Source organism: Coturnix japonica, chromosome 1 (genome assembly GCF_001577835.2).
Source record: "Coturnix japonica isolate 7356 chromosome 1, Coturnix japonica 2.1, whole genome shotgun sequence".
Classification (NCBI taxonomy): domain Eukaryota; kingdom Metazoa; phylum Chordata; class Aves; order Galliformes; family Phasianidae; genus Coturnix; species Coturnix japonica.
The window spans coordinates 166,929,559-166,947,161 of record NC_029516.1 but is presented as its reverse complement, the minus strand read 5'-3'; the positions used below and the strand labels follow the sequence as shown (position 1 = coordinate 166,947,161).

Below are 17,603 nucleotides of genomic sequence, written 5' to 3'. Positions count from 1 at the left end.
GGAAGTTAAGTGTTTTTTGCGTGAACGTTATAACACCAGTGCAATAAATTGATTGTCATTAGTACTTAAAAACGCAATAGTCATTCAGTTATATTGGAAGTGATAACTAACATGAATTCTTATTCCAAAACTTGCCTGCAATTTATTAATCTCCTAGGGGATGCTGAAATCATGTTGGAAATTTAAATTAACTCCTGTCATTATCGACAGCTTTTCCTATCCTGCTCCACTCTATATTCTAGCTTGGAGAAAACTGCATTTTCAAGCAGCTTTTACGAGAACCACGCATGTGTGCAGTGGGTCTTTTAATAATTGCCTTTTGCAGTTGATTTCTGTGATCTTTATGAGTGAAGGTACTTTGTAACAAAGGAGTTTATTCACACTGCCTCACTTGAAGCATCTGACAGGTTTCCTTAGGCTCCTTTCCCATCCCTTCCATGGAAAGCCATCAGCAGGAGTCTCACTCAGAGCTTCCACAGCACCCTCCAGCAATCTCCACCAGTCTCTGCTTCCCCATCTCTGTATAGCCTGGAAATATAGAGGCCCCAAGTGAGGCACTGGGACTAATGTGTAGCTGGGTTGTATGAACGTCTCCAGTTCTTCCTCAAATGTCTGCTTATTGACTGCACTGCTTTACTTTGGCTTATGATCCACCTTTTGAAACCAGTGGAAGGGCTCTTGATGCTTTGAGGTGGTGGTGAAATGGGACCATGTGTGGATTAAGACAAGCTGCTGGCAGCAAAACCATATCTGATTTGTGGCAGGAATTCACTCTGAGCAAGGGTGCCTTCAGGCTCAGTTCACAGCAGGACAGGCAGCAGATTGGACAACCTTTTTCTTAGGTTGGGATGAAGCTGCAATAAGTAACTAATGGAGCATTTATGGAGTGTGTTCAGCATTCACCAGTTGAAAACTGTTCTGCTCTTTCTTCGTTTACTGCATGTTACCACATGTACTGGTTGCATAGTAGTGATGCTAATGACAGATACCTTGTAGTACATAAGCAAGGGTGGGCCTAAGTGTGATGTGCTGTCTGGCTGTGACATTTACTAACCCAAGTCTGTACCTGGAAACTCTGTTGAGCAGTTATATTTTCTTCATTGTGTCTGTTCTCAGTATGTGGGTACATGTATGCATATGCGTATGTGCATGCAATTACATTTAAATAACCATATTTCTTCCTTACTTTTGATTCGAACACCCTGTAAATAAAGATATGCTTGGATCTTGTAGGGATTTTTTATCTTAAAGAAGTGTGTACATATGCATATGTGTATTTGTATGTATGTGTGCATTCATACATATGCGTATACATAGAGGTAAAATATAATGAAAAAAAAACATTGCTTTTGTGTGCGTATAGTTTTCTCCCTTTTTGTTTTGTTAAATATGTGGCAACTAGTTTTTATCAGTACAGTTTTTGCCTCTCAATTACTCACCTTCCTTTTTCTCTCTCTGTTGCAGGGTGAAAGGATGATGTGATGGAGGTGAACATGGGCCACTGGTCAGGCACACGGCCCCCTCCACCTTGTCTTGCCCTTCTGCTTGCTGAGCTCCTGGCCTCCCTCTTCCAGGTAGCACATGGAGCTGCCCCACTTGGCTTTCACTTCACTCATTCCACTTACAATGCAACTGTGTACGAGAATTCAGCAGCCAGGACCTATGTCAACAGTCAAACAAGAATGGGCATTACCTTGTCTGACCTTTCTTGGGATATCAAGTACAGGATAGTGTCTGGCGATGATGAAGGCTTTTTTAAAGCAGAGGAAGTTGTCATTGCTGACTTTTGCTTCCTGAGAATAAGGACTAAAGGTGGGAATTCTGCTATATTAAACAGAGAAATTCAGGACAATTATTTATTGATAGTGAAAGGGTCTGTCAGAGGAGAGGACTTGGAAGCGTGGACAAAAGTGAACATCCAGGTTTTGGATATGAATGACTTAAGACCTTTGTTTTCACCAACCACATACTCTGTCACAATAGCAGAAAGCACTCCACTAAGGACTAGCATTGCACAGGTGACTGCAACAGATGCAGATATTGGGTCCAATGGCGAGTTTTATTATTATTTCAAAAGCAAAGTTGATCTCTTCTCAGTACATCCTACGAGTGGTGTTATCTCCTTAAGTGGCCGGTTAAACTACGATGAAAAAAACAGGTATGATCTTGAGATTTTGGCTGTGGACCGTGGGATGAAGCTCTATGGAAATAATGGTGTAAGCAGTACGGCTAAGCTTTATGTTCACATTGAACGTATAAATGAACACGCTCCAACGATAAGCGTAGTAACACATGTTCCCTTCCCATCAGACAAGGAGCCTACCTACGCAGTCATTAACATTGATGACCTAGATGAAGGAGCCAATGGAGAAATTGAATCCGTTTCGATTGTGGCTGGAGATCCGCTAGAGCAGTTCTTTCTGATTAAAGAAGGCAAGTGGATGAATGAATACAAAATCAAAGAAAGAAAGCCTATTGACTGGGACAGCTTCCCCTATGGTTACAACCTGACTCTCCAGGCAAAAGACAAAGGATCTCCTCAGAAATTTTCTGCAGTCAAACTGGTCCACATTGCTAGTCCCAAGAAAGAAAGCATCCCCTTGAAGTTTGAAAAGGAAGCGTATGATGTTTCGATCAGTGAATTTTCACCTCCAGGTGTGGTGGTTGCAGTTGTTAAGCTGATGTCTGAGCCCCTGGGTGTGGAATACGGAATATCTCCTAGTGAGGGTGCTGAGAATTTTAAGATCAATCCCATCACAGGCCTCATTACTACTGCTCGTTCATTAAAAATCACCGAGAAGGACCTCTATGAGTTAGAAGTGTATACCAACAAAGGTGATGATTTAAAAGCACAGGTTACCATCAGGTTAGAAGACGCCAATGATCACACTCCAGAATTCCAGCAGTCTTCATACAGCTCATTTGTCAATGAAAGTGTCCCTGTGGGGTTTAGTGTTTTGGCAGTTTCAGCAGTTGATAAAGACAGGGGAGAAAATGGATACATAACATACAGCATTGCCAGTCTGAACTCACTACCATTTATAATAAATCAATTTACAGGTGTCATCAGCACATCTGAAGAACTGGATTTTGAGTCCTCACCAGAAAGCTACAGGTTCATTGTGAGGGCTTCTGACTGGGGTTCTCCCTACCGGCATGAAAGCGAGGTGAATGTTACCATATACATAGGCAACGTCAATGATAACAAACCCCTGTTTGAAAAGGTGGCATGCCAGGGAGTGATTTCATCTGACTTTCCTGTTGGTGGTCACATTACTGCTGTTTCTGCTATAGACATAGATGAGTTAGAGCTTGTAAAGTACAAAATAATCTCTGGAAATGAGCTTGGCATTTTTTATTTAAACCCTGATTCTGGTGTCCTGCAACTTAAAAAATCTCTTATTAATTCTGGTATAAAGAACAGCAACTTTGGCCTTAAGATAACAGCCACTGATGGAGAGAACTTTGCTGATGCTATGTTTGTTAATATTTCAGTAGTTCATGGGAAAGTATCGTCAAAGACATTTAGCTGTAGAGAGACAAGAGTTGCACAGAGGCTAGCAGAAAAATTGCTCAAAAAGGCAAAAGCAAATGTGAAGTTGAATTTAGAAGATGGTTTTCTGGATTATTATTCAGTGAACAGACAGGCACCGCATTTTGACAAAACCTTCCCAACTGATGTGATGGTTTCGGAGGATCTGCCAGTTGGTGCCACCATCCTGAGGATAAAAGCCTATGATGCAGATTCAGGCTTTAATGGAAAGGTAGTTTATACAATTTCTGATGGTAATGCAGATAGTTGTTTCAACATTGACATAGAGACAGGGGTACTAACAGTTCTTATGCCCTTGGACCGTGAAAAAACAGATCTCTATATCCTTAATATTACAGTTTATGATTTAGGTAACCCACAGAAATCTGCGTGGAGACTGTTGACTGTCACTGTAGGGGATGCAAATGATAACAAGCCTATTTTTTTACAGGACAGTTACTCAGTTAACATTTTAGAAAGTACAAGTCTTGGTACAGAGATTATACAAGTAGAAGCCCGAGACAAAGACCTTGGGTCCAACGGGGAAGTGACTTACTCAGTTCTGACAGATACCCAGCAGTTTGCCATCAACGGTTCCACGGGAGTGGTGTATGTGGCTGATCAGCTAGATCGGGAAACAAAAGCAAACTACACCCTAAAAATTGAGGCTAGGGATAAAGCAGAGAGCGGCCATCAGCAGTTTTCAGTTGTGCCTCTGAAGGTGTTTTTGGATGATGTCAATGATTGTTCTCCAGCCTTCATCCCATCCAGTTACAACGTGAAGGTGCTTGAGGACCTGCCAGTTGGCACTGTCATAGCTTGGTTGGAAACCCACGATCCAGATCTTGGCTTGGGAGGTCAGGTCCGATACTCACTGGTGAATGATTACAACGGGCGTTTTGAGATAGACAAAGCCAGTGGTGCTATCCGCTTGAGCAAAGAGCTGGATTATGAAAAGCAGCAGTTCTACAACCTGACTGTGCGTGCCAAGGACAAGGGACGTCCAGTTTCTCTCTCTTCTGTCTCTTTTGTGGAAGTGGAAGTGGTGGATGTTAATGAAAATCTCTATACTCCCTATTTTCCTGACTTTGCTGTCATTGGATCTGTGAAGGAAAACTCCCGCATTGGTACAAGTGTTTTGCAAGTTGTTGCTCGAGATGACGACTCTGGAAGGGATGGGGAGATCCAGTATTCCATCAGGGATGGCAGTGGACTTGGGAGATTCAGCATAGATGAAGAGACTGGTAAGTTTTGTTTCTAATTATCATTTTCCTTTCATAGAGATTTTTGCAAAAGAAAATCTTAGCCCTAATTATTTTCTACCCAGAACAAGAAATTCATGTCTTCTTAACAGGAAAGATAAAGTTATAAATAAGAATATTCCAGGCACGGCAATGACATGATTTAATTATCTGCTTACATTCATCATTCTGCGGGTGTGAAATAATGGACATTGCTTTTCAGTAGCTGTGTGATGACTCCATTTAAGAAGCAGTGATAGTTTTGTGAAGTCTTTTTTGCATCACAGTATTACCTGCTGATCGTTCTTAGGTGCTCAGGCTGCCTCAACAGAGTCACAACACTCATGAACACTGAATGTAGTGCTAAATACAATGGAAGGAAGGAAGAGGCGAGAAATAAGACTTGGTTCATTGACTTCGTGTTGGTGAGAGTACTTTGTTATGAGACTCAGCAGTCTGGAATGAGATGCCATTCTGCATCATGTACTGTACTGTAGCACGCGGTCTTTGTCAGTGTAGGCATGCTTGTGTAAAGGCAGAAATACTGGGAAAGATGTGCTCAGCCTGTGGTAGCTTTTCCTTGGTGGCAGTTGCATTGATAGAGTGAAGATTTCTAAGATATTAAACTTCACTTCTACCGTATCCGGTTGGAAAATGTAGAAAACACAAAGTATAAAAGACCATGCAATAAAACACAGCTAACAAGCTGTCTGTTTAAATGTTGGATAGCTGTTGAGAGCAATGGTGCAGCTGTGCTACTAGAAGAAGTAATATTAGAAAATTTTAGTCAGCAGTTTCAAAAATTACATTAAATTTGTTGAGTCTGTGGGCTTACTGTGGTTTAAGCAGACTTAGTATATCTTTTTTTTTGCTGAAGCTTTTAATTGTGAATGTGGTATTAAAGCATAAGATTCACATGTATGTTTTGACAAATTCAAACTGTTTAATCAAATGACAACTTTCTAAACTGAACGTTATGAAAAACAGACGACATTGCAAATGCTGTGGAACTTGTCTGAACATAAGCAGTGAAAAATATTTTTATTCTATTTGTGCTGTAGCCTCTGTGCTGCAACTGTGCTCAGATGATAGTCAGAGCCTCCTGTCCAGAAACATTAAAGTTGAATGTCGGAAGTCAAGAGGACACCTTGTCTAATTACCAGAAATTTTAAGAACTCACATATGCGAAGGTGTTAATAGAAGTTGAACATGAGTGGGTGACGTTATTTATGCAGTTGTACATGAATTTCAGTCTTAAACCCCTTCATTTGAAAATGTTGGCCTGTGTTATTGTGTACCATGAAGTTCAGCAATAGGATATTGGTCTAAATGCTCTGGCTTTGTTCTGAAAATCCCAGGATTCAACATTTGTTAACCAGAGTTAATTTATTAGCAAGGCAATAACAAGAACTGAGTTAGGGCCCCTGTTTGCTAAGTCCTGAATTATGTGTTGAGATTGACATAAATAGGGTTAGTTTGTTCCTCGAATTGATATCATAGAATCATAGGTTGGAAAAGACCTCCAAGGTCATCTAGTGCAACATCTGTCACCAATATTTCCCACTAAACCATGTCCCTCAGTACAACATCTAAACATTTCTTGAACATCTCTGGCATTAGTGACTCCATCACCTGTCTGGGCAGCCCATTCCAGTGCCTGACCTCTCTTTTGGGGAAGAAATTCTTCCTAACATCCAAGCTGAATCTCCCATATCACAGCTTGAGGCAATTCACTTTATTCCTATCACTCATTACCTCGGAGAAGAGGCCGACCCCCACCTCGCCACAACCTCCTTTCAGGTAGAAATCTGGTTTGTGAAAATAAAAAACAAACAATGACAACAAAAATGCAAAAAGCCATCACAAGAAAACAGAGCTTTGTAAGTTGAAAATCCTCGTCTTCCGTGTTTTCATGAAAGAAAGCCAACCCCATCAGCTACGCTGTCTTAGCCATTCCAGAAGCTATTCCATACCACAGTAGTTCACAGTTCCCTTTTGGATCCTTTTTGTATCTGTTTTTCCCCAGTTGTTCTGTATATCTCAAGGCATCTTGAAAGCAACTCAAAGAGCACTTGTATGCATGACTGCAGCTCAGGCTGTGTGGGAGCAGGATTTGGGGATTCGGGAGCTACTCCAAGTCACGCTCTTGTAACTTGTGCGCAGAGTTCAACCTTCCGTGTCAAACAGGACAAAACATTAATGCTCTGCTCTGAAACTGGTGGCAACTTAAGTGCTGCTGAGTGATGAATCAGCTTCCTCGATGTAGAAAAGAGCTCAAGTCACATATTGAATTAATTTGCAAAGAGATAGCTGTTTATTTACTCTCAGTGCAGTTAATTTGTCACTTTAAAACTGACCGACTCCATTGGCTTATGCACCATCTCTCCTGAAATTCGTGAAGGTAAGCAGATCCATGAAGTACAACAAATCAATATTTTTGGCTACTGCCTTAATGAAAAGAAGACTGCAGTATCCATTATAATCATTAGGAGATAAACTGGGCCAAATTCCTCCTGAAATGTGAGCAGGCTGGACTCCAAGCAAGTCTGTTCTTTCAGGAGAATTCTGCTTGAGTGCATTATTTTTATTCTTCTTCAATATTCCAGCGTAGTGGTGTCAGCTGTGCCTGTGCTCCCCGGGGTGTACTGATACCTGGAGAGGCCGCAGAGTTAACCTGAAGACGAATGAGCTTTACTGCATGGTGGATCCTCACCAAGCCATGCTGCCATGTGCTTCTTGGCATGATGGTTTTGTTCTTGAGCCTCTTCAGATGGATACAGTATGCATAGTTGCATTTAACTCCAGCTCACTTTGACCTGGCTGCTGGGCAGTTGCTTCTTTTGGCAGTTCTACTTTTGGGTCTGAGCCTGTGGTTCATGGTGAGCAGGCTTGGGATTCGCCCACGTAGACCTGTATGGGTCCTTCTGCAAAGGATACGTGTGCAAATGCTGATATTGTTGCTGTTTTATAGGATAAAGGCCACTGTGATGCTGGGTTTCAGTCTGTACAGTTCTTCATCTTGTGTTGTGGAGAACCAGATTTGAGGACTGTTGATGTTGCATTACAGCATTTACTGTTAAATACTTCAGTTCATAAGCAAAGTTTTACATGTATTTGGTCGCACAGCCTCATGAGTAACTTCCCAATTTGTTGCTCTGGATTTATTTTAATTTCCCTTACCAGGAGGTGAAGCTATTACAAATCTCTAAATCAACAGAATCTTTCCAGCTGTAGAAGGCAGCAGTTCCTGACCTCTTCCAGCTCCAACCCCATTTTCACACTACTAGTTTAGCCAGCAGACTAGATGATTCTTGCATTTACAAAACAGCTCACAAGTCATAGCAAAACAATAGGAGAAAAAGGAAAGGATTTTTATTATTATTTTTTTATTATTATTGTTTTTTTAAGAAGACTTTATTTTTTCCTGCCTCAGCAGGCATTCAGTTTATTGCCAGCTTAGGTGTAAAGTTCAAACTCATTGATTTTCTGTCTTCATCGGCCTATTCATCAGCTCTTGGATAAATGTCACAAGCTTGCCATTTCAGACTCCTACACTGAGAGGTGTGCATTGTGATCTCGCCACTTTTGGATTCTCATTTTCCTTCTGTCTTCCTTTCAGAACCACTTTTCTTTGCTTCTCTTTTCTCTTGGATGTAATGCACATAATGAAATGTGATCATCTGCAGACAGAGCTAGGCTTTCCTTATGGTCAATAGAGATAAACAGTTGACTGAGAAATATAATTCATTGCATTTGAAAGTAAAAATATGAAATAAAGTGGTTGAGTCATGCTCTAAAAATTCTCTGGACAGGAGCATCCCACCCTCTTCTCCATCTATAGAAAGACAACAAAATCTCATTCTTACTGTTGAATGTGGGTGAATATAATAAAATTATAGAATCAGCAAGTAGTGTCATATTTCCAGAGTGGATAGAGTGGGTAGGGATATGATTTAACTGGGAAGTATTGGTGATGGTTGGTCTGGATGATCTTCTAGGTCTTTTCCAACCTTGATAATTCTTTGATTCTGTGATTCTGTGAAGCCAACAGTATTTCTTAGCAGGGACTTTGACAACGACTGAGATTGCCTGACTTCTCAAAAAGTTGAGTTAGATGAGATCACTTTTAGCCTAAATGCTGACATCCTCCTTCTCATTCTTTTCATGATTTGTGGTTCAGCTAAACCACAAATTTTGTACTCCAGCTCTACTTTTTAGTCTGGCATGTGTTTCTACTCTTTGCACAGTTGATGTAACAACCTGGCACTAGAAGAGTTTCTATATTTACCCCTACTTTACTTGTGGTTGTACTAGTAATAGAAAGGGAATAAGCTGAGTTCTAGAGAAGCAGAGAGATGAGACACACTCAGCATCTTCTGCTGCTGAGCCTTCTGTAGTCTTGGCAGACTTGGCGTGACAGCACCCCAGGATGCAGGTAATGACTAACCCCATTGCTTGGGCAGGAAGACTGAAGCCATCATCTGCTGCTTCTCAGGAAAGCACTGTAACATCTCAAATGGTACTGAAATTTAACGTGCAGAAAAAAAAATAGTGGTGTTAAAGAAGTACTTCTGGGATATTTGATGGCATTGCAAAGCCGAGCCCATAACCATGGATATAAACAACACTTTTGAAACTTTGTAGTGCTATTTTCTAAGGTTATTCAGGAGCTTGAGTCCCCAGACTTTTACTGGGACTTGAAATTTTGGCATTAGATAGCAGTCATTCCCACCCTTGCACAGCCCCCTTTAATAAGAAGGGAAGCTGGAGGATGACCCTGATAACTTGTTATCCTCAGGTGTTTTCAGCCTTGACAAATCCAAACGAGTAAGCCAAGCCTGTCTTTCACAGCACAGAAATCTTGAAGATGATGTTAAATAGAGGTGGATTTCAAATTATTATGAATTACGTGGATTTACACTGCCAAGTGTAGCAGGAGTCTGATGTATTTTGAGACCTCTTGAGGTGCCTCAGGAGTGACTGAAATTCCTGACAAACTGTTGCTAGAGACCGAAAAAGAAGCCAGTTGGTGTTGGAAAACCCTAATCATGGCTTCAAACGACTAATAATGGAAACAAGAAACACTAGACTATATAGTTTACAGTAAAAGAGACCTGCCGGCTCTGTTACATCTGTCTGGCAGAAGGGGATAAATGTATTTCTTCAGACTCCTTGCAGATTGTTGCTGTCGTCTAAAACAGTTTTCAGTTATTGTGTGTGCAAGTTAAAGGATACTTCCATTTATTACAATCTGAGCGGTCTGATAAATATTTATGTGGGACCATTACCAGTGTTTCCTTGAAACGGAATCAAGTAAAAATGAAAATGGTTTGTGATATGCGCTTTCTTTTTCCCTGACTTGTTTAATTTTAGCAAAGCATGTAAGAGCCAGTGACTAAATCTGCGAAGACTCACTCATAGACTTGAAGCCATCGTGGAGTTTTGGGGTATTAGTGTTACAGATGTTGTTCATTTTCCTGGTGAATGTAGGCAAAATTAACTGCTGAGAGCAAGCGTTTCTGAACCATTTAATTAGCAGAGGCTTCTAAAAGCAGTTTTTAGAGTAACTTTAGGCTAAGAGGAGAGACAGTGGGTGCTGCTGTGTGCTGGCTTGGGAAAGGAGGGTGAGGATGCTCCCAAGATTGGTTGCAGTTATCCCCTAGGGCTGGTGCTGGTTGGTGTTGAGCCAGCTCTCTTTCATGGTTCTCTATGGGAAGGAGCGTGCTGGGTTGCAGCTCAAGCCAAAAGTTGATCTGTTGGCCTCTGTCTGTGTCAGGCATGAGTAAAGCATTCCTAGCAGCAGCTATTTTGGAGTCTGCTGTAATGTGTTATCGTTACTCTGTGAGCTATCTCTGGCAGCTTTTAATGGGGCAATCTTTCCATCACTTACGATATCCAACTTTAGGACAGTAATTGTTAACACTTCTCTTTTTCTTTAAAATTAGTTGCGGTAGAGAACCAAGGTTGGTTTTCTCGTTTCTTTTTATAAATTCTGCGTTTGTGTATTTATAATTTCCCTGTCACTTGTAGCTATAAATTGGTAGAGGAACAAGGCCAGTCCTGGTTTCACTGGAGTGAATTTGTTTAAGCTTTTATTTAACAATAGAAAACCTAAAATAATGCCTCAGCTTACAAAAATATTTACTTTAAAGAGTCCTTTATATCATTTTGACATATTTTGAAAGTTTCCTAAGTGAGACCAGCCATGCAGAATTGTTCCATTCAAGCTGCTCAGCCCTCTTGGCTTTCTACACCATGAAACAGCTCATGATGAACAGCTTTCAGTTAGTTGTTATTTGCATGGTTTTCCTTCTTTGGAAAGTGTTTGGAGAAACTCCTTTATTATTAAGGATGCTCCTGATAATAGGACACTTCTCAGTCTCTGAGTAATTTAGAACCATAGAACAGTTTAGATTGGAAGGGGCCTTTAGGGGCCTTTAGATTTGAAGGGTCTTCATCTACTTGCAACCCCCCTGCTGTAGGCAGGTTCACTCCCTCTAGACCAATTTATTTGTTAATAAAGAAATACACAGCTTTTATTTCCTCCTTAATCCTTCTTGAGGTTTGTTTCCAAGACTATTTTGTACCATTGTTTTCTGTTATTCTGTCCCTTAGCCTTTTTTTGTTCCAAAGTGACCCCTAGATTATCCTGTGCATCACAGTCTTCTAAGTTACACCCAGGTGTTCCTGCATGAATACATGGGACCAAGCCACCCACTGTCCTCTTAGACAGAAAACTTCCTTCATGTGTCTACCATTCAGTCTGAGCATCTGAGCATCAGCTTTATCCTGGCATCACTTCTGACCCTGTTCTACCTTCACATTTGGGTGATTCATGGTAATTGAGAGAAAAAGGGAAAGCTTTGGGGGAGGGAAATCCATTCTAAGTCTTCTAAGGCAACAGTGGAAGTCTGTAGCTGTGAGATGTGATGTTGTTGATGCAAAAGTACATGTTTATGTGTGTTCAGGGCAGTGTAAGCAGTCCAGTCCTCCTGGGATGTACTGAGGAAGAGGAAAATGGATGTTAAAGCAGTGTCTGAGATTACATGGAACCACTTCACAGTGCTGCCTAATCCTTTCCTGAAACATATCCAAGAAAGAGGATTCCCCGGAGAGCAATAATATTGAGGACACACTTCCCATCTGACCCGTGCAGCAGGTTGTGCGGCTTTTTAGGAAGCAATAAAATTGGATAGAGATGGTCAGGAATTTGGGAGGTCCATTTGGCAGCACATAGAGGTGGTAACGCTGGATTGATAAGAAATCTAAGTCTGTATATTTCTTCCCCTGCTTCAGCACATTCACAGTGTCAAGAATTTACCCTGGAAGATGGCTTAAAGCGTGCTCTGTACAAAGTAGTTCTCCCTCCAAGGACTGCATGTAGTGGTGAACTGGGCACTGGCTTGGAAAGCTCTTCCAATTTCTCATTGCTTTCACTGATTAAAAAATTACATCGCATTTCAAGGCTGAGTTTGGCTAATTTCAGCATTCAAGTCTTGGAACTTGTTAGGTCTTTGTCAATAAGGCAAAACAGCCCTTCCTCTGTTGGATAGCTCTGTTTGTACATACAGGCCTACCTGAAAATGGATGAGCAGAGCTGAGCTTCTACAGCTCACAGAGCAGATTCTTTTGATTTGTAGTCTGCTGTTTAACGTAAACATCTTTATTACATTTTATACACTTATGGTGTCTTATTAGCACTGAAGTGTTGCCAGTAAGAAATAACTGAGAGAAAGCCAATCTCTGCGCATGTGGGTGGGGAGCTTTCATTGCAGTTGGTTTTCATTAGGCATTTACTCTAATGAGGTTTTGTGTTTCTCAAACTTGACTTGTCCATTGACACTTAAGGGTCGCTTTGAACCCAAACCATTCTGTGATTCTATATTCAGGTCTGGGCTGAAGAGATGAAGATATTTGTATCTAGAGATTGAGCTGGGTGGGTGCTTATTCCAGTTAAAATAGCAGATTTTGGTTATCAACCTGAGCTTCCCTTACAGAAAATCATCTTATTGAGTAGCACAGGTTTGTGGACACTGGAAGAGTCTCAGTCACCAGCCCAAGCCAAATAGGGGCAAAAAGAACTGTGCACTGGGCTTGGGAGGGGAACCTGCAGCACCAGCAGCACATGGCAACAATGCCAGATGCAGCCCGATGGGCTGCTGAGAAATTGAGGTGAATTAATGAGATTTTTCATTCAGAGCCAGAAATGTAAATTCTATCCAAGGCAAAATGTGGGTGTCTGCGTGCATGTGGCCATTAACACTGATGGATAATCACCCTAGTGACTGTAAGGAACAAAATTAAGCTTTCCTTCTCTAATTTACGAGAAGACTAATTATTAAGAAGTATTTACCTTGGCCTGAGAGTAATCTGAATGTATGAGGTTTTAAACAGCCATCTGTTTCCACACTGCGAGGGCTGGATTGGTCCTTTTTTTCACAATCAAAGTGTTTGGGTTTTTGTGGGGTGTTTTTTTGTTCGGTTTTATCAAAATATGCATAGCAGATTTGGTTCTGATTTGCAGACCATTGCAGCCCCAAATGACTTACGTGCCTATTCAGTTGGGCTTTTTTCCTCTTGTTTCATATGAAAGTTGTGCTGATCATTACAGTTCTGGAAATGTAACTCTGCACAGAGATTGTTAAAAACAGTTTTGCTTCTCACCACTGCTTCAGTTTATAAGGTGAGATTTTGCAGAAGGGAACAAACCAAACCCTCATCACCGATCAGTTAAATTTTTAATAACGTTTTTTTTTCCCCAAAAGCTTTATTTTTTTATGAGAGAACAACTGTGGGGTTTAATTAAATTTGCCGGGATACTTCAGAGTCCCCAAATACCTTTCATCTAAAGTACACAAATTATTTTTCACATTTTAATGAAGGAAGCTCTTTGATGTGCAGTGTTTATGTAGTTTCCCATTTTAGCGATAGGGTGTGAGAGGTGCAGATAAGTTAATAGTTTGATTCTTTGAGGGAGGTTGGGGATGACTGTGTAGAAATGCATTACAACAGCAGGAACTTGGGGTGTTTGGCATCTCTGTTATGGAGTGGCACTTTACCATAACGTGCACTGAGGTGGATTTTTCTGACTCCCACTGTGTCTTGCCATAGAAGACCACCCATCTGATGCTACACAGGATCCTGAAGCTGGTGTTAAAAGGAGTGGATTTTTTTGTTTGTTTCTTCTTGAGATTCTCTGCAAGGACAAACTGATTTGCACTTTGTTACTTCTAATTGCCTTTCTTAGTGTTTGTTTTTTAACCTTGCTTAATTATCATTAGGCAGTAACTCTGAGGTGATGACAGATCGCAGTCCAAGTCCATGATTAAGGCAGTTCCCTCTGGGGCCATAACCCTACGTTTTGCTGTGAGGAAAAGCACTGATAGCTATGAGCAGCAGCAACCAGATGTGGTTGGATGGTGACAGGAGCCCCGGGCTCAGAGCTCAGAGTGAGACCTATGGCTGGGTCAGGAGTTTGCTTATGAGATCTGCAGTGTGTTTGCCTTTATCAAGAGACCACCATTTGAGCAGTGTGTGGTTCAGCATGGGCAGCAAGTAACTCCTGAGGTACAGGGCATCCTTCTGGAGAAGGGAAAATGATCAGAGAGGAAGAGGGAAACCAAAGGGACGTTTGGGCTTAAGGTTGGACTCAGTGATCCTTATGGAGCCCTTCCAACTCAGTATATTTTATGATTATAGAGGAGATTGGGACTGTTCATAAGGATGGAAGAGAACTGGCGTTGAGCTGTGCTGTCCAAGGGTTAAATGACAAAATCTGTTTAATTAATGAGGCCTAATGAGTTTAGGACTGCTGACACTAGAGTTTGCCCTTCACTATCAATTAATTGTCAAAAAGCGGTGCTGCTTCTCACTAAACATGGAAGGCAATATCTGAATTGCAAGCTATAATGAAGGGTTTAGTGAAGCACTGGAATAGGTTGTCCAGAGAGGTCATGGTTGCCTGGTACCTGGAGACATTCAGAGTCAGGCTAGATGGGGCTCTGAGCAACCAGGTGTCCCTGTTCATTGCAGGGGGTTGGACTAGATGGTCTTTAAGGGTCCCTTCCAACTCAAATGATTCTATAACGTTTGAATTTGTTGATTCTGAAGTAAAAAAAACCCAAACATTCTGCTGATGGAGGTCATGGGCTGTAGCCCATTCCTGAAAGGCTAAGTGCTGAACTGCTGTATTGTTAATAGCACAGCTATTTCATGGGGATTTCCTTTAATTGCTTAATCTTTCATAATGAACATTAATCTGTCACTGGCAAAGATAAAATCCATCTAATTCTCAGAAAATCTGCTTCTCTTTGTCCATACCCACAAATTAAAACCACTCTGACACTGGTTAGAAGCTCTATCTATACACTGAGAATTAACTGAGTGGTTGCAGGGAGGGGAACTGTGCTGCTGTGCTCAGCCAGGTGTGATCCAGTCCACTGTGATGAGAAGGTTCATGCTTTCCTGGAGAGTCCCCCGAGGGAATGGGAACCTCTGACAAGGGAGCCATGATTCCCTTTCAGATCCCTCAGCTGGATCCGAGAATCATAGAGTCATAGAATGTCCTGCGTTGGAAGGGCTTCATTGGAAGGATGAGAAGGATCATTGAGTCCAACTTGTGGAAGGTGCCATCTTCTCTATTGTGGTTTCTGAAGGACACATCTAAGCAGAAAAATCAGCTTTTTAATAGTTAAGATTATAGTAGTTGAAGAATCCCAGTTTTGCAGTAAAGTGAAGCTGTGGTTCCCAGCTCCCTTTAACCTGGCATGTACAAAGCTCAACTACAGAGCTCAGGGTTGGGTTGCCCTTTTGAAGGCTGTGTGGTCTTTTGCTGGATTAACATGACCAAGACCCTGTGGGTTTAAGCGCATCCATGCAACTAGCTACAGGGCAGTAACTCTCACCATTGAAATTCATACCGAGATAAATACAGATAATCACATTTTGTCCACGTAGGAAATTTATAATGTATTCTGTAGATGTTGTTCAAAGGAATGTTTTTCGGATAAAGAGCAGTGAATTTAAGCAGGTTGGAGGAATAGTGTGGAAATAATACATGATCAGAGCTGCCGCCTTGTCCAGGCTTTGGTGTGGAAGCAGCAGTAGTGAATGAGCTAGCAGAATGTGTGCTAAGATGGGATTTGGTGTGTGAGCTGATTAGGGTGGCTATTTGCTCCATTGTAGCTATGGTCTGGGCCCTGAGCCTGGAGCTGATATCACAAGTAAGAGCAGCTATCAGATGGATAAAGCTGCTTACTGTATGTCACAGAAGATACAAAATCCCTCTGGCGGCACGGCTAACCTTTTCATGCCTCACTTTACCTGTCTGTACAATAAGTCTAATGACCATCACGTTGTCAAAGGCATTTTTGTGCTAGTTATGATGCTCGCATGATTAATGGCTTTAAAATGCTACAAGTGATTTTGATGGAAACACACAGCAAAGTGCATTGTATAAATACAGTCACTTGCTATTTGAAGTTGAAGGGTGTTAAAGGAGAAGCCCCTTCAGGATTCACATCTTTCCCATTCTAATCTCCAAGGAAAACTGTAGCATCTCAGTGACCTACTTAAGCTAGTACATTTATTCCAAATAATTAACTAGAAACGTTACATTGACTGCACTGGGCATAGCCAACAGCCCTACAGTCAGGCTGCCCAATTCAGCCTTCTGGGCTTGAATGATACTCCAAAACATGGCTTGATTCAATGCACGCTGAAAACAAAATGGAAGATTAATTTCAGTATCAAGTGAGATGAATCCTCGCTGTTGTTCCCTGCTTGCTGTGGCTGCCGTGCTTCTGTTGCTGCTTCTGTTACTGAGAGGTCGTACTTTCTGTGGTGTGGTAGATGAATGATCAAGATCTGGCTTCACTGCTAGGCAGAAGGAGAAGGTTCATGATGAATTCTGTCTCCAGATGGAGGGGGACGAGGAAACCTGTGTAGTTGGACACCAGGCACTGGACACCAGCCCAGGGCAACAGAGCTGTAAAAGGTCTAGAGCACAAGTCTGAACTGGGGTTCAATGCACACTGGGAGCTCCACTTCTCTCCTGATTTACTTTCACAAATAGTTTTGGCAGCTACCAGCTAACCTTCAACGTTGTATTTTTGGAGTGATTGCCATGTCAGTGAGAAACCCTTGGTGTCCTTGTTTTAAATACAGCACAAGGCTCACCAGAGAGGTGACAGGAATTAACCTGAGCAACTCATTCCCATGGCTGGGCTTCAGGCCAGGTGATGCGAGGAAGCACGAAAGGGGAGCACTTCAGCAGTGCCTGCAGCATGGAATGTTTCGGCTTGAGAATGTGCTGAAAGAATGAATCTAGCATAGATTCAGGGGCTTGCCAAAACCTTTCATGTATTACGTGGCTTAAAAGTAGTTATTTCAAGGAAGGATGCTTCATATTTCTCCTTTTTTTTGGCTTGGTTTTCATGACTGACTGTCCCATGTCCTCATGTCACAACTTGGCCTGGCTGTAGAGACACGGCTTGGTAGTGCGGAAGGGAAGGTTTGATTTAATAGAAATGCCCTGGGACAAGGCAAACCCATAGATTAGTGATGCTGCAGCCTTGGTTGAGTTGCTTGATGTCTCTGAAGTTAATTTATTTATTGAATTCTGTGTTTTAAAGATGTGGTAGCCTTGAAATGGAAAACCTTACAAATATTTTAAAGAGTTATTAAACTGCATTGCAGTAAAATAGCTTTCCCTTTCCCTAATCATTCATCCTGTGTGTTTTTTTCATGTGAATATGTCTGTGGTGGTTACATTGCTAAGGCTGATAAGCAAAGGCAGCAAGGAGAGGGAATATGTTCCCTGGTCTTTGTCA

At 41.6% G+C, this 17,603-nt stretch overlaps 1 protein-coding gene across 14 annotated transcripts in view; it reads left to right on the top strand.

Moving 5' to 3' along the window:
• Positions 1 to 17,603, top strand: part of FAT3 (FAT atypical cadherin 3) — a 383,565-nt gene that overhangs the window by 83,498 nt on the left and 282,464 nt on the right. For all 14 annotated transcript variants that reach the window (XR_004305990.1, XM_032442223.1, XM_032442226.1 and 11 more), the window contains exon 2: positions 1,465 to 4,776. Coding sequence is in view for 13 of the 14 variants with exons in the window: in XM_032442223.1 (XP_032298114.1) it covers positions 1,482 to 4,776 (3,295 nt within the window). In the remaining variant the exon portion in view is untranslated. The remainder of the gene's footprint in view (positions 1 to 1,464; positions 4,777 to 17,603) is intronic.